Source organism: Sciurus vulgaris (assembly GCF_902686455.1).
Source record: "Sciurus vulgaris genome assembly, chromosome: 6".
In the NCBI taxonomy this organism is placed as follows: Eukaryota; Metazoa; Chordata; class Mammalia; order Rodentia; family Sciuridae; genus Sciurus; species Sciurus vulgaris.
In genome coordinates this window covers 117,539,033-117,564,622 of record NC_136466.1, presented here as the reverse complement: position 1 = coordinate 117,564,622, position 25,590 = coordinate 117,539,033, and the positions used below count along the sequence as shown (strand labels likewise).

The 25,590-nt window shown below is 33.6% G+C and overlaps 1 protein-coding gene and 1 pseudogene across 5 annotated transcripts in view; one reads left to right on the top strand and one right to left on the bottom strand.

Moving 5' to 3' along the window:
- LOC306664130 (high mobility group protein B1-like) overlaps window positions 1-25,590 on the bottom strand; it is a 642,241-nt pseudogene that overhangs the window by 534,416 nt on the left and 82,235 nt on the right. The window lies entirely within an intron of this gene.
- The window catches only part of SREK1 (splicing regulatory glutamic acid and lysine rich protein 1), a 36,019-nt gene that overhangs the window by 4,864 nt on the left and 5,565 nt on the right, over window positions 1-25,590 (top strand). The window contains exons 1-11 of one of the 4 annotated variants that reach the window (XM_079144871.1): window positions 3,357-3,490; window positions 8,842-8,965; window positions 9,253-9,368; window positions 10,811-10,975; window positions 11,090-11,268; window positions 12,453-12,583; window positions 13,440-13,554; window positions 18,908-19,027; window positions 19,412-19,786; window positions 22,799-22,894; window positions 25,019-25,163. In XM_079144871.1, the coding sequence (XP_079000997.1) occupies window positions 9,306-9,368; window positions 10,811-10,975; window positions 11,090-11,268; window positions 12,453-12,583; window positions 13,440-13,554; window positions 18,908-19,027; window positions 19,412-19,786; window positions 22,799-22,894; window positions 25,019-25,163 (1,389 nt within the window). In that variant the 5' untranslated portion in view covers window positions 3,357-3,490; window positions 8,842-8,965; window positions 9,253-9,305. Of the gene's footprint in view, window positions 1-3,356; window positions 3,491-7,343; window positions 8,966-9,252; window positions 9,369-10,810; window positions 10,976-11,089; window positions 11,269-12,452; window positions 12,584-13,439; window positions 13,555-18,907; window positions 19,028-19,411; window positions 19,787-22,798; window positions 22,895-25,018; window positions 25,164-25,590 lie in introns of those variants that run through there. The other 3 variants (XM_079144869.1, XM_079144868.1, XM_079144870.1) reach the window with 3 other exon arrangements.

Here is a 25,590-nt window from a genome sequence, read left to right as displayed (position 1 = left end):
GGATATTTGACAGTGTGTTTTTAATTTTTAATGATGATGATTTGGTTTTCATTCTTTCACGAAAGGATCTTCAGTTTAGGCAACTAAAGTGTTGACTTGCTTGTCAGGTTCGTGAAGATTTCAGGGCTAAAAGAGTATTCCTGTTGCAATTGCTAGGGTAATAGTAGGTCATTGTAATGGTAGATTTCATTTTTTGGTTGCAGAGGACAGAAACAGTGTTACCCAATCTGCCTTAAGAACAGACATTGTTTATCAAAAAGAAAGAAAATTTTGATAATGACTATAGAACAGCTAGGCCTCCTGGGAAGTGGACCTGGGAACCAGAAAGGTATCAAAATCAAGGTGACTGTCTGCCTCTTTCTCTAAAGAGGCTTTATTGTTAGGTATGTTTCTGTATATCTGCTCAGTTTCTTTGCAGATCCATTCTGTATTCCCTTATCATCTGACTGAGCCACTTTTCAGGCTAACAGAAAGAGCTGAGTGTTTCAAGTTCATTTAGTCAAACCTGACTACCCAAATTTTAGGTTATTGGTCAGTCAGTGGAATGGGCTTTTGTGATGGGGCCGATTAATTGTGACTAGAGAAGCCAGTAGGCTCTTCTGTGGGTTTTCACATAAGGAAATTGTGATAATGCCTGTGCCGAAGCTATGTAGAATGTCTTGGGTAGCACAGGCAGGAGGCATTTTAAGATGACTTACCAGAAGACATGAAACTTGAGCCTTGAAGAAAAGTGAACTTATGTTAAAAAGGAAAGTCAGGGCATCATTGCCCTACGGAACAGCAGGTGCAAAGACCCAGATGTTTAGGATGTTTTCTTAGAACTACAGGTATTTCTTTGCCTGGAGTTTTGGATATACTTAGATGATGAAGCGAGAACCAGAAGGGTGCCTTTGAGGAAATGTAATCTGTGAAGTGTCGTGATGTAATTTAGGGTTTAGAAGGGTCAATTTTTGTGGAAAAATAGCAATAAGGGGTTGAGGTTGGATGCAGTGTGGTTGATTAGGAACCATTATAGTAATCTAGGTGGCAAGTGCTGAAGGCCTGAATTAAGGCACTGATAATGAGAATGTGAAAGAATTCATGTGACAATAGTTGGGAGGTAGACTCAGCAGGATTTATTGACCTATAGGATGAGATGATGAAAAGATCAAGGGTGGTTTGTCAGGATAGGCAGGGTTTTAGAAACAAGTCAAATCTCAGATTATTTCTTAGACTAAATTGATGGGGTTGGAATTGTACTCATTGGGGGCATTCTTGGATGAATCTGATGAATCCACCATCCATCCATCTTTTGAAAATAACTAGTCACTGTGTCAGAGAAAAAGAGCCAACTAGTGGTTCTTAAAACTTCTACAGAATAGACAAATTAGTTCTGCTCATATTTAATTGGCCAAAGCAAGTTACAGGGCCACACCTATGTTCAAGGAATAGAGAAATGGAATTTACCATGTACTTAGAGGGAGCTTTGGAAATATTTGGTGAACAGCATGAATTACTGTGACCTCCCGAATTACAGACTTGGGGAGAAATGTGAGGACATTTTTAACTGAGATATGAAATAAAGGACAAAGGGCAGGGTTGGTATGGAAGGAGAATGGGATTTGGATTTAATGAGTTAGGGGTGAATCAAAATGTACTATCAGCCCTTGGATCTGGGTGTCTAGAACTCAGGAGAGGCTTAAATTGGGGATTTGGTAATGGTGGGTAAGTGTGATTGTGGACATAGTTACCTCTAAAGCAATATATGAAATGCTTTGACTCAGATGGTGGGTAAGGGGATTTTTTTGGTGAGGGTTGGTATGAATCCTGGATTTGATGATCTTAGGCAGAGGAAGTAAACTGAGTTGAATAGGAAAGAGGTAGTTTTTTTTTAAATCAACTTCATTAGCCTTAGCAATTATGTGAGCAATGAATATAGTTTCAAGTTCTAAATGCAAATACATTTTATGTGTTTGACTTAATAGCATATCTGTAAACTTAACCATTAATGTGGTTATTCTACATTTTTTAAAGATGGATTTGTTGCTGCATGTGAGGGATTACAGAGAAATATTTTTGAACTTTAAAAATGACTAGTGTTTGTGGAATGACTAAATAGCAACTCAAAATGGTGTTTTTTGTGGGGAGAGGTATGCTGGGGATTGAACCCAAGGCCTTGTGCATGGGCATGCTGGGCATGTTCTTACTCTACCCCTGAGCTATAAGACCTTTAGCCCCTTGGAAAGGTTTTAAAATTCTTGATTGGTTGAATGATTAAAGTTTCATGAGATTTGGGTTTACATGATTAGCCTTTAAATCTTGACGTTGCCACTTTTTAGTTTAGAGATGTGGCTTACTTCCTAGAAATGTTTTGTAACCCACAGTAAATTACTATTATTATCCCAGTTATACATGATGTTTTTCATATGATCTCTCTTTTTTTTAGTGTAAATATCTTAAATGTTTCAGATGAGTGGACATTCATATTATAGATTAGGTATATATTTAGGTCTTTTTTTCCCTGCTACGATTACAGACTTTAATGAAAAATAATTATGGATATGTTGACAAAATGTCCATGAGAGTAGTAAATTTTGGAATCTAACAAGATAGATTCATATTATGGAAAAGTTCCTTTTATTTGTGCTGTGCCTGGTTCCTTTTTACTATAGGTCTGCCCTAGATGGAATTGAATCAGTGAATTAGAGTCTACACTGTTTACTAAAATGGCAAAATGTGTAAAATTTTGTTTATAATTTTTTTGGGAGGGTCTGGAAAATCACATTGCTGTTTTTCATGAAACTAACTGGTATATGCAAAAAACCTTAATTAATTCCATATTACTTGGTTGTTTTTAAGACCGCCATCAAATTTTAATGACTTTTTCTTTTTGTGTTAAGGATGAACCCAGGGACTTGCACTTGGCAAGTTCTCTACCAGTGAGCTATATATACCCCCAACCCTGCTTTTAGTGATGTAAATGCTGGGGAATCACATTTAAGGTTTGGGATGGTTACAAAATTTGAATTCTTAAGAAGTGGAGCTTTCATAAAGGGATTTTGCCTATTTAGGATGACACATTGAACATTTTTGGATTACATCAATTAATTTCACATTTCACTGAGATTTAGGACTGATTAAGTTTCATGTTTTATATATATAAGGCTATAGGCCTGCCTAGATTGCCTCTGTCTGGTGGGACATACCCCCATTAAGTGACTGAGTTTTGCCATTTTCATGTTTTAATTATTCTTAGCAACAATTTCCTAAGACTTGGTTGGTTAAGAGTATGTAAAGATGTAAGAAAGATTTTAAATGAAAATGACAAAACCAAGCAAATGTTTATTAGTCCAATTGTTTTTGTTTTTATCTTGCAGCAACGCTCCTCTTGCTTTTTCCTCCAAAGTATGTTATGTTAAGTTTCGTGACCCATCAAGTGTTGGTGTGGCCCAGCATCTAACTAACACGGTTTTTATTGACAGAGCTCTGATAGTTGTTCCTTGTGCAGAAGGTTAGTATCTCATGTTTTCTTCCTATTATTTTAATTTCTGTTCTGTTACTATAGCCTTTTGGCTTTCTACAAATTAGCAAATAGACAGTACTCTGTGTGCGTGTGTGTGAGATAGCAAGAATGAAATTTGGAGAAGGAAAGAGTTTTACCTAATGGTAAATTAAAGTGGTTAATTTATTACTTATATATGTTTAAGATTTTACAACTGCATAAAGTATTTGGCTTCTTGTTTGCTTTAGTTTTCTGTAGTATATTTGCACTGTGAAGAGAGCTTTTTCAGTTAAAAAAAAGTTAACTTGATAAGGGAAATGACTTTAAAAGTACAAAGAAGCATCTACCTATGTTTATAGTACTAATAATATTACAAATAAGTGTATACATTTTGCACAATTGGGGTTAAGTGATCTTTATAAGAAAAAATATTCATAATTTGTATATCTTCAAGTATTCTTTTAAGGTAATTTATTTTTACTGTGAGATGATTGTTTCATATTCAGTGTTTAGTGTGCTATTCAACTGGAATTTACTTTTTAAATTGATTCCGTTTTGGGCTGGGGATATAGCTCAGTTGGTAGAGTGCTTGCCTCCCATGCACAAGGCCCTGGATTCAATCCCCAGCACCAAAAAAAAAAAAAAAAAAAAAAAAAATTGGTTCTTTTTGGAGGGTAACTGAAAAAAAAATCATGGTAAGCAATTTTTGAAAGCATCCATTGAGAAAATAGTTGTCGAAGATAGGAATAGGACCAAGGGTCTTATGTTTACTTGTTAAATCTTATGACTGCTTTAAAAGCTAATTATTACTAATATTTTTAGTAACTTATTTTTTTACAGAACCATTCATATATAATAGGTTATGCTGAATTTTAACAGTTTAACAGGTGTGTTATTAACTTTTATTTAGAGCACTCTGGCATGTGTACATGGATTTAGAATTGGATTATTATAAATTTAAATGCCCTTACAAGTGATACTTCTGGTGGATGATGATGACTTATTTTACAACAGTAAAGTTTCCAAGAAACAATTTGATGGACTTTCATGTATAATTTTTAACATCTCTCGTAGTAACCAGGTTAACATTAAAACAGTTTTACGTATAATAAGCAGTTTGCTACACTTTCAGGGTTTTATTCTTATTTCAGAATGTCTGTTGTGGGAAGTCAAAAACATTTTAGTCAAGTACAGTGAGTACCAGGCTGGTATTTTTGAAGTTCCAGAATAGGACATTCTGGCTTTTTTTTTCTTTTTCTTTTTTCTTTTCTTTTTTTTTTTTTTTTTCCAGGTAAATTTGAAAGGGTCTTTATCATGTTTGGGGATTAGAGTAGTTAGGGAAAATAAAAATGGATCAAAGTTAATTATTTGTTTATATATATCTTTATCTATAGAAGTACAGTTCTGTAGAAGTACAGTGAGCCCAAAATTGCAAAATGAATTAGGAAAAAAACTGATTAATGGTATAGCTTATATTGAAATTTCATACCAAGAAACCTCATTAAAAAAAAATCAAGTAGAAAGTTTATTAAACTGAAATATCAGAAAATTAAACCAATAGCACAGGGTTGGATCACATTGAATTGGAAGGAAGAATTTTATATCAGTGTTGCTTTGTTGGAACATTGCTATATTCCTATAGAATGTTTCTTGTATCAGATAAGCCCTGACTGATTTGTCATAAATGGACAAGGTTATGGGCATGTCGATATCCCTTTTACTCTTTGTTTTACTTCATAGAGATGAATAAATGCACATTTTTTATAGATTTTTAAGTATTTTTAGTATTACCATTAGAGACAAACTTACTATTTCAAACATGAAAATTTAAGCATACTTTCATAGTAATTTAGTTATGTATGTAAGTAAATATTTCAGAACATTAACATAAAATAACTGGTATTAGAAAAATGTTTAGATACACATTTTTCATTAGTTAACATTAAGTACAACAGAGATGAATTTATGGAACCTGAAGAATTTCACAGTGAGCTGTTAAAAGTCTGATTATGCACTGCCAGGAAAGAAATAATGCATTATTGTACTACAAAAGATAGCATAGTGGGTTTGAAATAAACCCAAGGAAAGCATTACAGTGGAGGAAGTTCTGTTAAGAAGAGATGTGGTGTGTGGCAAGCAGTCTGCTCTGAATGTCACTGACTGCATTCTTTCCTTGATGTCCTAGAAACAATCATGATATAAATGAGAGAAATCATAGAAAAAATTTTAAGAAAAGTTTTTTTAGTTGGCTGTTTTTTAGTTCAGATAGTAACATGAGAAGGTCCTAATCCGTAAAAGTAATGTTTGATGTGTAACAGTTTCATACTTATTAAGCATTAACTATTGTTAATAAAACATGCCATTTCGAAATAAAATATACTTTCATTATACTTGTCTAAATATGATCTCTTTTTGTTGTTGCGTGCATTTCAGATTTCTTTTTATAAATGTTAACACTTACGAAAGATAAGGTCAAACATTAACGAAGGCGTCAGCCTAATCATCAGTCATAACTTTATGTCCACATTTTCTGGTAGATGGATTTTGACTATTAATTTGGTTTTGTATGTTTTCTCTATGTGATATTTGTGCATTATTAGATGACTAGACTGGCCAAGGCAGACCTGTTACACTTGCCTGAGTTAGGCATTGTTTGCCATGCCACTAAACCTGCCGTCAAGTGAAACCTTCATTGGGGAAATGAGATCGGAGTCTGAACCGCAGAAGATGGACGCCCTGTCTCTGTTTTTTATTGTTTTACTTTAATTTCATTTCTTTTTCTTTATTTTGTCCCTTTTTTTTTTGTTTTTGTTTTTGTTTTTGTTATGTTAAATCTCTTTCACTTTAACTTGTGAGCTGGTTTTCCAGTTCTTGTAAATGGTATTCCATTAAGGTTCATAACGTGTTGCAAATTATATTGGGAGATAATTAACACAGCTCAACCTTAAGACAAAATAAATTTTTCATGCAATAAATTAGAATATAGTGTTGAGAGCCTTAGTGTGAGTCTTAATTGGTGTATATAGATTGATCAGGTACATTTTATACTTGAAACATTCAAACACTCATAAGGATCTTAGGAACACTTCCTGATCTTAGGATAATATTTTTGTAGTTTTTTTCCCCCCCAAGTTTGTATCTCTCATAAAAATGAACGAATGACTTCTAATTTTCATCCTTCCCCCTGAATTTTAGGCATACAAAATCATCAAGGAAAATAAGCAAATTTCTTACAATGTGGGGGTAGGGAGAAAAGTGTTTCATTTTTATGATTGCTTATTATACAACTTATTTCCTTGTTTTTTGAAGACTTTGTTGCCTATTTGGGGAATGGATATTTGAGAAACTATTGATTATTTGTGTGTGTGTTTTTCTGTTTGCTTGAATTTTTTGTTGAAAATCAGAGGTTACCAGTTTCTAAATGGCTTTTGAGGTTAGGACTCACTTTGGTAATATGAGAGATACTCTTTTTCCTCCCATTATTAAGGAATACAGTTTGGGAAAAATGCTAAATCTGATTGTTTAAATACTTATATACTCTATTATTTAGAGGATAAATTTGATAGGATTTTATTTTGGAAATTGAGCAGTGGAACTTTTTCTTAAAATACCTTTAATAGAATAAGACAAAAGTATTACTGAGCGTAGAGTTGTAGATTTATAGTAGTTCATTACTCTCATGAAAGGCAGTCTGACAGCCTTCTGATATTGAAGCCAAAAGTAGGACTTCCTAATACTAAGTGATCAACTTTTGGCCCATTTAAATCCCCTTTTTGTTTGTATAATTGTTCTGCACTGTTTATGGATATGACAAGTAATATTAAGTTTGGAACTCGTTTTTTTTTTTTTTTTTAGGTGTATAATTAGAGTACTGAAGCATAGGGTTTTCACCTCAGGACTACAGTTTTATCAAGGGTGTTCAGCTTTTACAAACCCTTTAAAAAAAAAATCAATATAACAGAGTGTGGTCTCAATATAAATAGTATAGTATCAATGTGGGTATACAAAAATACATGTGTTAATACTAGTAATTAACACATACAATATAGGTTGTTATTTAATGTCTTCAATAAGGCCTACCTACTTTTCATTTATCTTTATGCATGTTAAAAAAATCTATTGTCAGAATTTACATTGAAATAATGAAGTAACTTTGAAATTAGGCAAAGTAATACAAACTTAGATGCTACAGAGTTCTTAAAGCTACTACAATGTGCCTTTTATTTTGTTCCAGTAGATAAGACAGCCAACATTTAAAGCAAGTTTTAAATTTCATCTTGAATTCTATCCATATTTAGAGATATATTCAGATAATAATGTTCAGAGATTCATCTCTGCACATGATTATTTTAAATAGGATTTTTACCACTGAAACCAGGCATGGTGCTTTTGAAAATTTACTACATATGTTATATTTCAGCTTAGTGTGATTTTTGTACACTATTTTAAAACATTTTTGACAAGTTCATAATGGAAATGCTTAGCCAACTACAGCATGACTAATTCTTCTAAATATATCTACACTTAGTCAGCTTTTTCAGAATTTTTTTTTTTTTTTTTTTTTTTTCTAAGATAAAAATGTGTGAAAGTTGCAGTCTTAATCAAAATTTTATTTGATTAAGGGCTGGGGATATAGCTCAGTTGGTAGTGCTTGCCTTGCAAGCACAAGGCCCTGGGTTCAATCCCCAGCACTGAAAAAAAAAAGTTATTTGATTAAAATCACTGGTTATAAGGCAAACCATGCAATTCAGAGTGAATTTTTCATCTTTTAGGTTGTAGGCATTTTTTTTGTTGTTTTTAAGTTTTTTTAGTGTTACCATTGTTATTAACCATTTAAATGTTTATAAGCAAGACATTTAAGCATTAATCATTTCTCTTCAGATAAGTATATGTAAATTGGTTCTAAAAGTTAAATTTTAAGAAGTTTCCTGACACTAGGGATTTTTTTTTTCCCCCTTTGGTCATTGTTCTTATAGATTTTTAGTGATCCCCCACCCCCCAGTTATATTCTTTGAAACAGGATTCTTTTTAGGCATCATTGATTGTTGTTGGTGAGATGCCTTATTAACAAAATGGGTGTAGGCTTCCTTTTAAATTGAAGCTGACTACGTGAAGTAGGTTTATGTTTTCTTCTGTTTATTTGAACTTGAATCTGTTGGAGGGTTATCACAATTGTTTGCATCACAAGAAGGTAGTTTCAGTAACAGAATAGGGGCACTCATTAAGGAACAAGTTTCAATTCGCACATATTTGTTTTTTCTTTTTCTTTTTTTTGACTAATTTGGTTATTTGCCATTTCTGGGGATTAAACTTTAAAAAATGTTCTTCTTTTCTGTATCTGATGTTCTGTGTGCTATTAGTGATGCAGCCAACACGAACGGTTGTCATGTGTAACACAACTTTCGATCACCGCGAAAACACCGTCCTGGGAAAGCGTCCATGCTTGATATCGTTTGGTTCATGAACATTAAGTTTCCAGTACAGGTGACCCATAGCTCAAAGTGTTAAATAATTGTCTACATTATTCAATTTTTAAAATATTATTCCATTAATGAGATTGTTAGTCTTTGAAGTTTTGCTCACTTTTATTTTTCCTAGTAGAGCCAGGGTAAAAGGAAAGACTTAAGTTCTTATTTATTTCTTTATACGGATCTGATAGATAGATTCATTTATTATTATTATTTTTTAAGTGCAAGGGTAATTGTAAAATCATAGTGTAAAGTTGGTGTGGTGTTTCTGCTCTCGGTAATGTTTGGAACTTGCCTCTGCAGGTAAAATCCCAGAGGAATCGAAAGCGCTCTCTTTATTGGCTCCTGCTCCAACTATGACAAGTCTGATGCCTGGTGCAGGATTGCTTCCCATACCAACTCCTAATCCCTTGACTACTGTAAGTATTGTACTGTACATAAGTAGATCCCTTGTGTGAAAGGGGTAAACATTGAACTGTTTAATCTGTTGAATAAAGACCTTAGACAATTATTTGTGTTCCCAGCCCCTCAGGAGGGTGAGGCAGGAGTATCTCTTGAAGTTTGAGGCCAGCCTTAGCAATTTAGTGAGATCCTGTCTTAAAATGAAATTCAAAAAGGACTGGTGAGGTAGCTCAATGATATAGCACCCCTGGTTTCAGTCCCCAAAACTACCCCCCCCCCCAAAAGAAGAACAAAATGTTTCTGGCTTCTTACTATTATAAATAAGAACTTACTATTTTAGATTTTTTGCTTAGGTAAATTTTTCTGTTTCACTTGAGGTTGTCCATACTGGTATCCTGCCTTTACCCCTTGGTGTCCTAGTAACGTTTGGCAAATTAATTTCTTTGAGGTTTTTTTTTTTTTGGTAAACCTGTGCAATTGGCATAATGGTAATGCCTACCTCTTAAGGTTTGTATGAGAATTAGCTTAATAACTCAGCCAAATGATATACTGTGATAATTGTTGTTGATAGGAACTCACATAGTTGGTGTTTTTGAATGACCAACATAGTTAATCCTTATTATTTATGAATTCTATATTTATGAATTCACTTACTAAGTAAAAGTTTTTTTGAAACCTTAAAAATCATTATTTGTAGTGCTTTGTGGTCATTTGCAGATACATAGGGTGATGAGAAATATGAGTTGCTTAATGTACTATTCCCAGATGATGTTAAACAAGGTGACACTGCCTTTTTGTTTTGGCACTCATGCTATAAACAAGCGTACTTCTACAATCTCTTATAGTGCCACATTTTAAAATTGTGTGTGCCTTTTGTTGATTTTGCTATTTAGATAGGCCCTCAAATGAAGTCCTAAATAGTAGAAGCTCAGGTAGATTGTGAGGTACCTTATGAAGAAAATGTATGCTGGATAAATTTCTAAGTTGTGTTGCTGATCATGAATTCAGTCTTGATGAATCAACACATGTCAACTCAGGTGCCTTCAAACAGAAACACATGAAACAGAATTATATGTTTATTATTGATGATGAATGTTGTGGCCAGAGGCTCCTAGGAGCAGTGGTTTAGTATTCAGTAATAATTCATTGTTTATAGAAACTTTATAGAGGATAACTTAACCTTGAACATTGAGAATCAGCTATTCATTTTTAGTGTCAAGTTTAAAGGTAGTTAAAATTCCCTGTTAAGAAATAGGTTGTATTTCAATTAAGTTCGAAACTAATGTGATTTTCCTGTTTTAATAATCCAGAAATATACGTGGCTTAATGTTAGGAGTTTTTTTAATCTCCTTCCATTCTTGTTGAGTTGATCCATTCTTGTCAAGATTAGAGAATGGTAATTTTGGATACTAATAGAAAATATGTGCTCTGTTTTTTTGTTTGTTTTGTCTTCTTACAGCTTGGTGTTTCACTTAGCAGTTTGGGAGCTATACCAGCAGCAGCACTAGACCCCAATATTGCAACACTTGGAGAGATACCACAGCCACCACTTATGGGAAATGTAGATCCTTCCAAAATTGATGAAATTAGGAGAACAGTCTATGTTGGAAATTTGAATTCCCAGGTAACTAATTTAAGAAGGAACAGAGGGCAATAGTTCTTCTTTTTTCCTCTTCTTAAAAGTCATAGTGATTGATAATGTAATAGCTCTGTTAAAACTGTCACTTCGTTTCCTCAGACAACAACAGCTGATCAACTACTTGAATTTTTTAAACAAGTTGGAGAAGTGAAGTTTGTGCGGATGGCAGGTGATGAGACTCAGCCAACTCGGTTTGCTTTTGTGGAATTTGCAGACCAAAATTCTGTACCAAGGGCCCTTGCTTTTAATGGAGTTATGTTTGGAGACAGGCCACTGAAGTAAGAAATACTAAACAAGAAATTTTAATGATTTTAAAAAAATTTTAAAGTATATTTGATATAATTAAGGCTTTTTTTTTTTTTTTTTCTTTTTAATAGTAATTGGCAATTTGTGGAAGGAAGACTGTGTTAAGTATAAATGAAATACATGCCATTTTAGCTTTTAAAATCCTAAAGTTGTATTTGGAGACATTTTCTCATTTTCTGTTTTTAAGATCTAGTTTACTGTTAGCATTATTTATGTACCCTGCATAACAGTTCTAAGTCTCTTTATCAGTTTTAATTAGTCAATTGGCTTTATAATATGACTCTAGACTAATGGGCAATTTAACATATGGGCTGAACTACTGTATTTCTGGTAATGTGAATTTCAGTATATTCCAAATCCCAGGAAGAAAATAATATCAAGTATCCAGAGATGTTTTAAATGAGACATTGGACTTTTAAGATTTGCTTATATCCTTGTTTGTAAAAAAAAAGTTGATATAGCCTTTCAGATACTTAAGACCAAAAATTTTGTTTCTATCAGATATTAAATCAAGTGTAGTTTTGTCTGATTTAATAGGTGATGGTTTTTGTTATACACTTTGATCAGGATTTTACTATTTTTAGTGGGAGCTGATTGTGTCAATGTTGAAATGGGGTAAATGGAGGCAGACAGATCTCATTCGTTGCATGCACCAGACAAACCACTCTCGCCTAGTAGGGAAGTTTTAAGATGCCTCCCACATTCAAAGCTATGTCTGTCTCAACCATGGAATAAGGTTGAATAAAATGGTGCACATTATGTACAGCTTTCCCTTCGTCCTACCAAGGTGCACAGGTTATCAACAAAATTTCCTAATATAAGAATAGAAATGATTTATTTGAACATTGATATCAGCATTTCTAATTTTAAACTATATGGAAAATTTATTTTGGTCTGTTTGTGTTAAAGAAGTCAGCTAGGATTTAGTTGTTTTGGTTTTTTCTTGCTTACAGCTTTTTTTAGCATGACTGGAGGTGGGGAAGAGAGATGAATTATGGTTTTGAGGTTGTTATTGTTTATTCTGTATTTAGCTATATCATTTTAATGTGCTTCTTAGATGTCCTTAGACTCATCAGTAAGTGTATCATATAAACATTTGATTCGTGTTTTACAAAATATGGTGTGCATTTGTGATATGCTAATATTTTTAATTTAGAATAAATCACTCCAACAATGCAATAGTAAAACCCCCTGAGATGACACCTCAGGCTGCAGCTAAGGAGTTAGAAGAAGTAATGAAGCGAGTACGAGAGGCTCAGTCATTTATCTCAGCAGCTATTGAACCAGGTAAGGCCACAGTGTTGTTATATAGGTCATAGCTTAAAGATCATAGAATCTTAGAACCTGAAGGAATTATAGAAATATTGTTCAGTCCCTTCATTTTTACCAATAAGAAGACTGAAACTCAAAAAATAGTAAGTGACTTACTCAAAGAACAACTTAACACAAGTGTTGTCTTTTTTCCCATAATGCTGAATCAAGGCACATTAGCCAGAGTTTATTAGCTCTTTATTTTTTAATAGCAAAATCAGTGTTCAAAATGATTTCCTGAAAGCAAAGTGTGTTATTATGAGACTTAAAAGAAAAGAGTAAATATATTTAAAATGTTACGCAGGTTTGCTTCAAAGTTATAATTTTAAACCTAGAAAAGAAAGCCTGTGATTTAGAAAAATACAGACAACTGTTTTAGCAGGGTAAAGGAACACTTATTCAAGTTTAGTGTTGCTCAATAAAGTGATTTTAAAATCCAGTCTAAAAATGTCTAGGTGGTTAACCTTTGAGTGGATATTCTAAATTAACACTCAGAATTTAAATTTCGATTCTAGCACAATAACAGAAAGGACTTAAAATCACTGTCATAGGAATTACAGACATGTTTTAATCGTACGTTATGGCAGCAACAAAATATTACGAACAGCTGTTTATAATCATCTGGTTTATATGTACTGCTGCAGGGTGGCTGCACTCAACGAGTTTATGCAATGACTTTCTTGGATGTTTCTGAAGGATAATTGCACAGGAGGAGGATGTACAGAGAGTAGGCCCCTTGCACTATATGTGGTACATTCCACTTGTGCCTAATTATTAACTGGGATCTTTAATTGTTCTGAGCTTACACTGCAAAGTGGTTTTTTCCTCCCAGAGTCTGGAAAGAGCAATGAAAGAAAAGGCGGTCGATCTCGTTCCCACACTCGCTCAAAGTCCAGGTCTAGCTCAAAATCTCATTCTAGAAGGAAAAGATCACAGTCAAAACACAGGTGAGAATTTCTACTGTCTTTTTTTTTTAGTTTCTTATTTAAAATAGTTGAGATTTTATGGATTTTTGTCAAAGTATCAATTTAGAAATTTCGTTAGTGTTTACCTAGTGTGGTTACTAATACATATTGCTCTGCTTATAAGACTATAAGAATGAAATTTTGTTTTATTCTTAGTTTTTATAGTTCAGCTAGTTTTCCATTTCAGAAGTTGACTTTCTATCTAAAGATGCTATCTTGATAAATTTCTAAACATATTCTTTACACAGAAGTGGCAGAAAATTTTCATTCTTTTGAGAAAAGGAAACATATTTAGTGGTTATGCTGAAAATATTGTTCAAGTTGCAGCTTTTTTTGTTTTCTTTTCCCAGTCCTCTCCAGGTCTGTGGAAAAACACCCCAGATCTTGGTTTCAAATACCCTGTGTCAAATGGAGCACCTTAAGTCCTTGGTACTCTTGGTGATAAGAACCCTCCTCTGACCACTTTTGGAGCTGAAACCCCAGAGTAACTTGCAGTCTCATCTTGGGAGTTGTCCTGTCCTTAAACACTGTTTCTTTTCCTATTTTTGATTATACTTTTTGGCATTTTATTTCCTCTCTTGTCTGCCATTGCTTTGTGTTTGGAAAGGAGATCTCAAAATGTGAACATGGAATACCATCTTGACTGCAAGTGCCTCAAGTATCATCTCTGAAGTGATACATTCTATTGTTTTTAAGGTGTGGAGGGGAGTTTTTGAATAGTATACATGTAGTGGATCCTAATTGCATGTGATGCTTCAAGAAGGAGAGAAAGTTTGTGTGCATGTTGTGTCAGTATTGGAGAAGGCAGAGGGATTAAGGAGAAAGAAGGAAAAAAAACAGTGTGCTATGTGTTGAGCCTTGCCATCATGGCCGGTTGAGTTTGTTTTTCTATGATGATCACAGAGATTCAGTGAACGATAAGGGAAAATAGACTTTGTTTCTAGTAATCGTACATCTAGTCATTTAGTGGTATATAGGTCTCTTAATCAGTTCGCAAAATCTCTGAAATACTTGTTTCACTGTCAACAAGATGGTATAGTAAGGCAAATGCAGAATCAAGTAAAGGAAGTTGTTTTATCTACAAAAAATAAGGCAGTGCAGCAGAAAGCAGAGTTGGAGTAGCAGTGGTGCTAGACTGGACATTTTTGTGTGTTGACAGAATAAAGAAGGACAAGGAAATATAAAATTGTGTGAAGAATAATAACTATACTGAGGAAAAAGAATCTCATTTTGAGGGGTTGCTAATGAGAGAGAGAGAGAGAGAGAGAGAGAGCGAGCTAATAACCTCAATGATTAACATCGTTGTTTCCTTAGATAATCTATGTGAAGCTGTATGTGCTTTTTGAAATTAGACAAATAATTGAGCTATCCACTTTATCCACTGTTTGCTCTAAGGTTTTTGTTTTTATTTTAAGTACTGTATATTTGGTTAGTCCTCCCTTCAAGGGTATCTAATTTGAAGTTTGTGAATTCTTGTTCTTGATGTTCATGAGAGTTATTTTCTTATAGATCTATCTCTATAGCAGTGGAAATTAGTATCTTGTGTGTGTGTGTTTGATCAGTGTATTCTACTTTTATACATATACATACATAGACACACAGCCTTGACAAAGCTCATAAACATACAAAAGAGGGCAAGTTCTCTATTCTTTTTAAAGAAGTAGAAAAACATCTCTTACTGAAAAATGTTTGACTTGAGAACCTTGACTTGAAAGAAGCCCCCTTAATCCCCATGAAGTCAGAGAGGGAATAGCAGGTCTTTCTTAGCTTTCCCTTCTCTGCCAGTGGGAGCTGGTATCTTCAGGTCTTGCTTATGGGCCCACCTCTTCTCCTTATTCACCATCTTCAGATGCTTCTAGAACCATGCTTTCCCAGGCACAGAAAGACAAATAAAAACTTTGCTTTCATAAAGGTAGACATCTGGGGTTGGAGCTGTAGCTCAGTGACAGAGCATTTGCCTAGCATGTGTGAGACACTGGGTTCGGTCTGTGGTACTGCATCAAAATAACAAATAAAATAAAGGCATGATGTCCATCGGCAACTACAAAAATTTTTTTAAAAAGTAGGCATCTGGTTACTAAAGGGTGGAGGAATATTGGAGGAAGTTGGATAATGGAAGGAAGTAGAAATGCTAAATTAAGCTGATTTGATCACTGTACATTTTATACATATATTGAATTGTCACACTGTACCTCACAGATATGTACAATTATGATGTGTCAACTTTAATGAGAATTGTGCTTACTTACCAATACCTCCTCCTCTTTCTCTGTTTCTTCCCTTTATAAGCAGGAGGAAGGGGTTTCTTGTCATTTTGTGTTTAGTAGGACCCAGAGATGTGTTTCCACTTTGTTCAAATTTTGATACTTTTTATTTTGTATTTGTTTTAATTAGTAATACATGATAGTAGAATGCATTTTGACAAATCATACATAAATGAAGTATAATTTCTCGTACTTCTGGTAGTAATGATGTAGAATCACAACAGTTGTATAGTTATGTATGTACATAGGGTGATGTCAGATTCATTCTGCTATCCTTCCTCCATTCCCCTCTCCTCCATTCACTCCCCTCTACCTAATCCAGAGTAACTGTTGTTCCCTAGTCCCTCTCCTCCTTATTGTGAGTTAGCATCCGTATATCAGAGAAAACATTTCACCATGGTTGTTTGGGTTTGGCTTATTTCACTTAGCATGATATTCTCCAGTTCCATACATTTACTTGCAAATGCCATAATTTCATTCTTCTTTAAGGTTGAGTAATAGTCCATTGTTTATATATACCATGTTTTCTTCATCCATTCATCTGTTGAAGGGCATCTAGGTTGGTTCCATAGCTTAGCTATTGTGAGTTGAGCTGCTGTTAACACTGATGTGGCCACACTGTAGAATGCTGCTTTTAAGTCCTTTGGGTATAAACCGAGGAGTGGGATAGCTGGGTCAAATGGTGATTCCATTCCAAGTTTCTGAGGAAACTCCATACCACTTTCCATAGTGTTTACACCAATTTGCAATCCCACCAGCAATGTATGAGTATGCCTTTTTATATTTTTTATTTATAGAGATAGCATTAGGAGAGGTAGGTAGTACTAGAATTGGTACATTTTTAAGTTAAGTAACCTTTATAGAGGAGCATAGGAACTATAAGACATTTTGTAATGTTTTATGGAAAACAACTAATTAACAAAGGAACTTTGATACAGCACGATGGTAAGTTGCTACTTATTTACAATTTAATTTTAAAATATAATTTTGTAAATTATTTAAAAAATGAAACTGCTAATGATGTCTTCATCTTTGATTGGATTAAGACCAACTGTTGAGTGCTTTTAGTGTTCTTAATCAGAAAACTACTAGTGGTTGGCATGGAGACCTGAAAATATTTAATGTCACAATTAAAATATAATGATAACTCTTGGGCAGTGACTTGAATTCTCAGAACCTACAGGGTAAGATAAGAAGCCAAGCGATCCGTTCCTTATTATTAACTTATATTTATTAGGGCTATCCTTAATTTTTTAAAAGAAGTTTCTTTGCTTAATGTTGGCAAGCAGTGCTTTGAGGAATCAAAAATTATTTATATTTTTAGCAAGGCTAACTAGAACAGTCTTAAGATTTTTTATTGGGTTCATAGAACCATGTGAATATCTGTAAATGGGCTAAGAGTACTCTAGTTTTACTTCTGCCTTAATACCTACTATTTGACCTTCATGTGTCTTAGGTTTTTAGTGGTAAAGATTTCAACAAACTGAGCTTGTATTAAAAATGGTATAAAGATGGGTTCATATAAAAATACTAATTAATTTCTTTCCTCAAGTACATTACTTTTACAGCTGTATAATAGATGAGCAGTTGAAAATTAGCTGTAGGAGCACGGTGAGGTGGTGCATACCTGTAATCCCAGCTACCTAAGAGGCTGAGGCAGAAGGATTGTGAGTTTGAGGCTAACCTCAATTTTTTTAGTAAGACCATATCTCAAACACAAAATGGGCTGTGGGGGTATGTTGGTGGTAGAGTAACCACTGGTCTCAGTCCCCAGTGCTGAGGAAAACAACCTAAAACATTGGACTAACTGAAAGATATGTTTAAAAAATTTCTTTATTAGTAATGGAACTGAAGATGTTTCTGGTTTTATAGCATATCACAATTATGGCCATTTATATATTTCTCAAATAGATATTTGTGTATATTATATGCAGCATACTTGTGGAAGTTCATTTGACCTTGGAATAAATAAAGCTATAATTTAAAGTTTACATTTATGTTAAACTTACGTTATTTTTTTTATGATGATGATAGTAATACTGAGAATTGAGATTTAAGTGTTTACTCTGTGCCAGACTGCAAGCCAGTTTTACATACATCATCTAATTTAATCCTCATGGTAGGTATAAGTGAGATTCTGATTCCACTTTATAGATAAACACAGAGTTAGAGAGTTTAGTGACTTGCTAGCACTCCCCAGCTAGTGTGTGGCAGAGCTGGACTTTAGAGCCAGGTTGTCAGACTCCAAAGCTGGTGAGTCTAATCACTTTTTATTTTTTTTAAGTTGTGTACTTCTTTTTTGTTGTATTTTAATAAATAGTGCCTGAGGTAGTTCATTTTGGAAAAAAAAAAAATTTAAAAACAATTATTTCAGTGGGGAAAGGGAGTCTAGTTAAAATTGAAATAACGGATATTTTTCCATGAAAAAATTCCATTAATAAAGGGTTCTTTTAATAGCTGTGGTCATAGTTACAGCTGTAACACAGAGGCATCACAAATCTTCACATTTTATTTTTATGTAGTTTTACCTCATGTAGAATGGTTTTTTGTTTTACTGTTACACACATTCACTGACCAGTATTGTTTCCTTATATGTACTGTCTTCTTGTGTGTTGTGATAAACAGTACACAGCAATTTGTAGAAATGAACCTTATAACCACTACTCCCCATTAAGGTGTCATAACCAGCTTATATTCAAGTGTTAAAGACAGTTTTGGTGTCAAAACTTGGACTATGAGAAAAATAGTCTTTGCTAATTTGAGGCATGTCATAATAATTTGTTGGAAAAAAAAAAAAAAAAAGCCACACCTTAAAATATCAACTAAAATCCGAGCTAGAGAATAACTATTAAATTCTTCATTTTGTGTTTTAGACAACGAAATAGGTGATAAAAATTTCAAATAAGTTAACTTTCTCTGGTAATTTAACCAAAGCATTATGTAGGGAGAATTTTTAAAAGTTGATAGACATAGTTAGGAAGGATTTTTTAAAATTCTCTTATTTTGAAAGATTTTTTTAAAAATGAAATTCTAAGAGTAAAGTTTGATTTTTTAATAATTTGTTTCTTCAGGAGTAGATCCCATAACAGATCGCGTTCAAGACAGAAAGAGAGACGTAGATCTAAGAGCCCACATAAAAAACGCTCTAAATCAAGGGAGAGACGGAAGTCAAGGAGTCGTTCACGTTCTCGGTGAGTTTTAGGAAAATTAGGGATAATTTTTTCTTTGGTTTTATTATTGCCTTTTCTGCTGTGGTATAGGCTTTTGATGAGAAATAAAACTCTTTTTCTGATTGTTTTAGTAATCTAGGATTAATATTGATTGCCACTGATTTGAATCTGATTGTCAGTTTGACTCATGGGGTTTCCAAACTACTCAACTCAGCCTGGTAATCACTTCATTTTGCAGCTTTATGTACACTGGAATTATATAGAAATGAATATGTAATGTCTTTAGCCATTGTAAATTGTTTTGTGTTAGTAATTGTTGAGGAAAGAGGGGAGGAATGTGATGCCCTTTTGGGGAGGTAGAATTTTTTTAGTTATAAATTTATTTATTTTTGCTTATTTTTCAAGGGACAAGAGGAAAGATACTCGAGAAAAGATCAAGGAAAAGGAAAGAGTAAAAGAGAAAGATAGAGAAAAGGAAAGGGAAAAAGAGAGAGAAAGGGAAAAGGAACGTGAAAAAGAAAAGGAACGGGGCAAAAACAAAGATCGGGATAAAGAACGAGAAAAGGACCGGGAAAAGGACAAAGAAAAGGAAAAAGAGAGAGAGCGAGAAAAAGAGCATGAAAAGGAACGAGACAAAGAGAAGGAAAAGGACCAGGACAAAGAGAAAGAACGAGAAAAGGACAGATCCAAAGAATTAGATGAAAAAAGAAAGAAGGATAAAAAATCCCGAACACCACCCAGAAGTTACAATGCTTCAAGAAGGTCTCGGAGTTCCAGCAGGTTTGATAATGTTTAAATTTTTTGCCAAGGGTTAATTGATAACAAATTAAAATATAAGTGTTAAACTGAGGGGAAAAAGATTATTCTATACAAGTAGAACCAGTACAGTAAAGACAGAACATTTTTCTGTAATTAGAAAGTAAATGTTTTCTCTGTCGATTGCCACAGTATTGAACCTGCTAGGAGGAAGACAAGATAGTCTGCAAGATTATTTAAAAAGTTTTAGCTAAACCTCAAAGTGCACTATTGTAGCCCAGAAATTAGTATCAGTGTTGTTGCTATTTTCTTGGAGGGTAGAATGTCTGGGGAAGGTATTAAGAAAAGAAATAGAAGAATTAACCTCTTAGGCTTCTGTGTTTTTTAAGAATGTTGTCATAAGTTTTAATATGCAAAATGGTTTCTTGAGTTGCATTGTTAATTCTTTGTCATGTGAGTTAATTTTTACCTCTCTCATACGTTGAGTACATGACACTTAAATTTCAGTTACTTGTTAATTTTGAGGGTTAGTTGTTTTCTTCAGCACTGTCCAAAAAAATGTTCTCTCGATTTATTAATAAGTACACTGCCACCAGGAGGCAGCAGGTTGCCATAGTAACAACTGCAAAGTGAGAACCTTCCTTAAGGTTATTTAAACCCACATCCCTTATACTAAATAAAACCATAATTATGAATAAATGGAAATTCCTGACTTGTGTTAAACCTGTGCTTTACCATGTATTAGGTATTTTGTCTCAATAGACTTTTTTGGTGTCATCGCTTACTTAGTTCTTATAGTAGGCTTAAGAGAAAACTGTTACTGTTTTAAAATATGAGGAACCTGGGAAACTTATAGGAAATTTGCCATCTGCTCTGTACTTTAGTATCTTTTAGGTCTTTCCCTTCTTTGTAGAAATTGTTTTAGCATTTTATTTTGTATGTGAGAGTGTGGGTGGGTACTGGAGTGGTACCCAGGGGTGCTTGTTATATCCCTACCAGAAGTTTTCATTTTTGAACAGCAGGCTGGCCTTGAATTTGTGATCCTCCTGCCTAACCTTCCCATGTAGTTGGAGCTACAGGCATACTCCATCATGCCTGGTAAATTTGAGAATTCTATAACTGGTATTTGGTACCTGCTTTTAAAATGTGCCTGAGAACCAGAAAGTTCAAAGCAATTGTATATGTATTAAAATGGGGACCAAAATAAAAAGATAAATATTGTCACACTTAAGCACATTGAATCAATTATTGAAGACTTCGAGTGTTTCCTAATCTGTATTTTTTTCCAGGAAAATTTGACATTTAAAACTTTTTTAAAGCTTTAAAGTTATTGTCAATAAAAGTAAAATCAAGGAAAAGAAGACGAAGGTGTAATTGAGTGGTAGAGTGCTTGCCTAGCGTGTGTGAGACCTGGGCTTAATCCCTAGCACCTCAAGGCATGTTTTAAAAAGGAAGAAGGTACTTATTGAGTACCTACTATGTGTCAGAATCTGTGAACTTTCCTGTTATTATCCTATATCCTCATAGCAACTGTGTAAGGTGTGAGTTATTATCTTTTTTTAGTTGAATAAAACCAGGCTTTGACTGAGAATGGTGGCACATGAGTAATCCGTTAAGCAACTTGAGAAGCTGAGGCAGGGAGATTGCAAGTTCAAGGCCATCCTCAGCAGCTTATTGAGACCCTGTCTCAAAATAAAAAAATAAAAGACCGGGGATGTAGCTCAGTGGTAGAGCACCTTTGGGTTTAATACCATTACCAAACAACAACAAAACCAACCAAACGAAACTTGGGTTAAATGATACTTATGTTCTCAAAACCCTTGAGCTTTTTTGGTCTTTTAAATGCTTACCATAGGGCTGGGGAGATAGCTCAGGTAGAGTGCTTGCCTTGTAAGCACAAGGCCCTGGGTTCGATCCCCAGCACCGCAAAAAAAAAAAAAAAAAAAAAAAAAAATTTGTACCACTAATAATGTGAGCATTGTTTAGTGTTTAATTTTATAAATGAAAAATATAAGATAGTAAAGAGAAATTGAAATCCAGAGGATTGATTTGTTTCAACTCTGTGGTTCTTGATTATCAGGGCTCCTTAAAAGGGGTATGGAAGGGTATCATTAGATTCATTGGCATTTAATAAATACATTCTTATATCTCATCCCTTGGATTATGAACATGATGAAGTTCTTTGTTTTTGAGTGAATCACTCTTAAAAATGAAGTAGTTTTATGTATACATCATTTACTAATAAGCAAAATAATTTGAATAATAATTAACAGTCTGTATTTCTTAATTTGCCATATTTAAATCCCAGATTTTAACTACTTTACCTATATTTAAGCAACTTGTGTACTCAGTTTTAAATTAATAAAACAGCAATAATAAAATGACAGACTGGAGGGAAAAACAATTTTTCTGTAAAATGATACTGATTTAAATACCTTTTTGGAGATATTCTAATACTTGGGCGTGGTTAGTTTAGTTTTGCAGACTAATTTACCCTTCAGTTCTAATTTACATGTTATTTTGTTACACAATAATCCACAGTGGGGCAGCAAGGAGCTAGATGCATGACAAAGGATCTAATAGGCAAAACATTTTAGGATCTGAGAAAGACGTATTTGAGAGAATGAACCATCAATATTTTTTCTACTCAAGAAATTATTGTTCAGATATACCACATGGAAAAGGAGGCCCTCCATTCTTTCTAATATGAAATTTTAGGTAAAGGTTCTTTTGTCCTCTATAAAATTTATGGCTCATAATTTGACCTGTCCTAAAATTACATAACAGAATATGTTTATAAAGGATGTGGGTTTAAACTGGCCTTTAAGGGGCTGGGGATGTTGGAACACTTGTATATGTGAGGACTTGGGTTCAATCCCTATACTACAAAAAATAAATAATAATAAACTATAATTAAAAAACTGACTTATGAGGATTATTACTTAATTGAAAGTTCAGCTAGGGACCCCTTTGCTTTGTATTTTTGAATTGCCTTTTATTTCATTTGTTTTTTAAAATGATGTTTTTGGCTTTTAGGGAAAGGCGTAGGAGGAGGAGCAGGAGTTCTTCCAGATCACCAAGAACGTCAAAAAACTTAAAAAGGAAGTCTTCTAGGTCTCCATCACCTAGGAGGTAGGTAGAAAACTAGTGCCAAAACTAAAGAAAAGGAAGCAGGAAAAATTAAAAAAGAATTTGTTTTTTTCTTTTTAATCTGTTTTTAAAATTTTATATTTTGAATGAGTAAATACATTTGTATCCTTAACAAATAAATACAAAAAGTTTCGTGATGAGAAGACTTAATTTCATCCATGTGCTCATCTGTTTTGTCTCCATAAATAATGAAAGTTTTTCTGTGTGTCATTCCAGTTTTGTATACAAATATGAGAATATGTTTTATTTTTCTCATTAAATAACAAATATATATTGTTGTACACAATTTACTTAACTATTAGAAAATTTTTCCATATTGGTCAGTCAGAATTCATTCCTTTTTATAAATGCTTGGAATTAGATTTGCATGGTGTAGTACCTTGGTTTATTTTACCAGCCTACAGTAGAATGGTTTTCTCAAATTTTCTTGTTTCATACTGTGTAATCCTGTAATGAACAACTTTGGACTTAACATTGTTTTGTAGTGTACTGGTGTGTAGGAAAAATTTCCGGAAATGGTATTGGGTGGGTTATAGGGTTTGTGCTATATAGTTAGGTTTATTGATGTAAATTTATGAGTAAGTCTATAAATTTATTCCCAAGTATTTTATTCTTGAGGTTATTGTTCCCTTGATTTTTAAGAATTACGTTTAAAGATAAATACACATATGTGACAAGTAGTATTTTTGGCCTTTTTCCTTTGAATAGGTTAATGGTGTTTTATTGTTTTGCCTTATAAACAGGCAGATTTATAAATTTTCCTTTTATATACCTGGAGTTTGTTTTTTTTGGTACTAGGGTTTGAACCTAGGGTTGCTTAACCACTGAGCCATATTCCCAGCCCTTTTATTTTTTACTTAGAGATAGGTTCTCACTAAGTTGCTGAGGCTGGCTTTGAACTCAACACTCCGCCTGCCTCAGTCTCCTGAACCACTGGGATTACAGGCATGCACCCCTGCACCCAGCTTATACCTGGAGTTTAAAATAAATTGATAGGAGAAATGTTTCGAAAAGATTTATCTCTACTCAAATTGTAAAGAAATTTATCCATGTTTATCTCTAGAACTTGAATAGTTTTGAAAATAGATCTTTAATCCAGTTAGATTTATTTCTGTTGTGTGGAATGAGCTGTGGATCCAGTTTTGTCACTTTCCAAGGTGATACACTTGGAACCTCAAAGTTTTACCAATGGTCATTCAGCCCTGCCTGGGAGCCACATCTGATTCTTTATCCTTTTTTTCCCTTTCTGCTTATTCATATACTGCTTTGAAAAGATTCATAAAAGAACACTGTCTCTCTTCAGTATTTTTGAGGTATTGCATCCAGGACCCTCTGTAGATCCCAAAATGCATGAATGCTAAACCCTAACATAAAACAGTAGATAGTATTTACACATAATGTGAACATTCTCTTGTAAACGTTATCTCTAAATTACTTATAGAATATACACAATATAGAATATAATACAGTGTAAATGCTGTGATGCTGTGTAAGTAGTTGGTATACTGTACTGTTTTAGGAAATGACAAGAAATTCTGTAGGGGGCTGTGTGTAGCTTAGTGGTAGAATGCATGTCCCCAGCACCAAAAAAAAAGTCTTAAATGTTTAGTACAGATGCAGTCTCCCCACACACATTTTTTTTTTTAATTAATAATTTTAAGACTGGGTTTTGCTAAGTTGCCCAGGCTGGCCTTGATCTCTTGTCTCAGCCTCCTGAGTTGCTGCCCCACATAGTTTTAATCTGTGGTCGGTTGAATTCATGAGTAAGGAACCCACTGGTACAAATTAGCTATTTGGTTTTATTTTATCCTTATTCTGGTAGATAAATAAATCCTGAATATTATAAAAGTAATACATTTGCAGTACCAAATGTTTTTTGTGCAAACATTGGATGGCTGCTGCAAAAAACTGGTGTAGTTTTAAAAAACATTAGGGCGAAGGGGTGGAATAAGTCAGGTTATAGAACCTGTTTTTGTTACTTTGTCATACCAACTTACTAACAAGTTTATTTATAATGTATTATTTTAGATACCCTGTGTTAGATAAGGATAAATAATATGGTATGTTTCTGATTTCTTAAAAGTTGACTTATGAATATTCTTACAGCAGAAATAAGAAAGATAAAAAGAGAGAAAAAGAAAGGGACCACATTGGTGAAAGAAGAGACAGAGAGCGTTCAACCTCCACAAGAAAGAGTTCTAATGATAGAGATGGAAAGGAGAAGCTGGAGAAGAATAGTACTTCAGTTAAAGTAAGCAGTAGTTAACAGTGTTTGGCACTGAATAATTAATTGAGATTGTTCTTTGTCAGACTGAATGCTTCTTGAGGGCAACAGTCTTTTATATCCTTGACATTTAAAAATATTTATTAAATTACTAATTTTTCCACATTAAAGTTTGAAGAGATAAGAACCAATTAAGATTTAAACAATTGCATTCCTTATTTTAGAGAATCAGAAAATGGCATGCAATAAGAAAATTTTTAGAAAATCTCTGGGCAGCAAATGTATTTGACACATTTTTATCTGTTAAAATTTCTGCCTGATGCCATTTTCCTCAATATATGTTTCAGCAAATTTGACAAGACTTTAGTCATTGACTTTGTAATACATATTTAAAATTAGGTTTGTTGAATTATGTATTGGAAAACCAAATTCTACCAAGTAAGCTTTTTCTTGC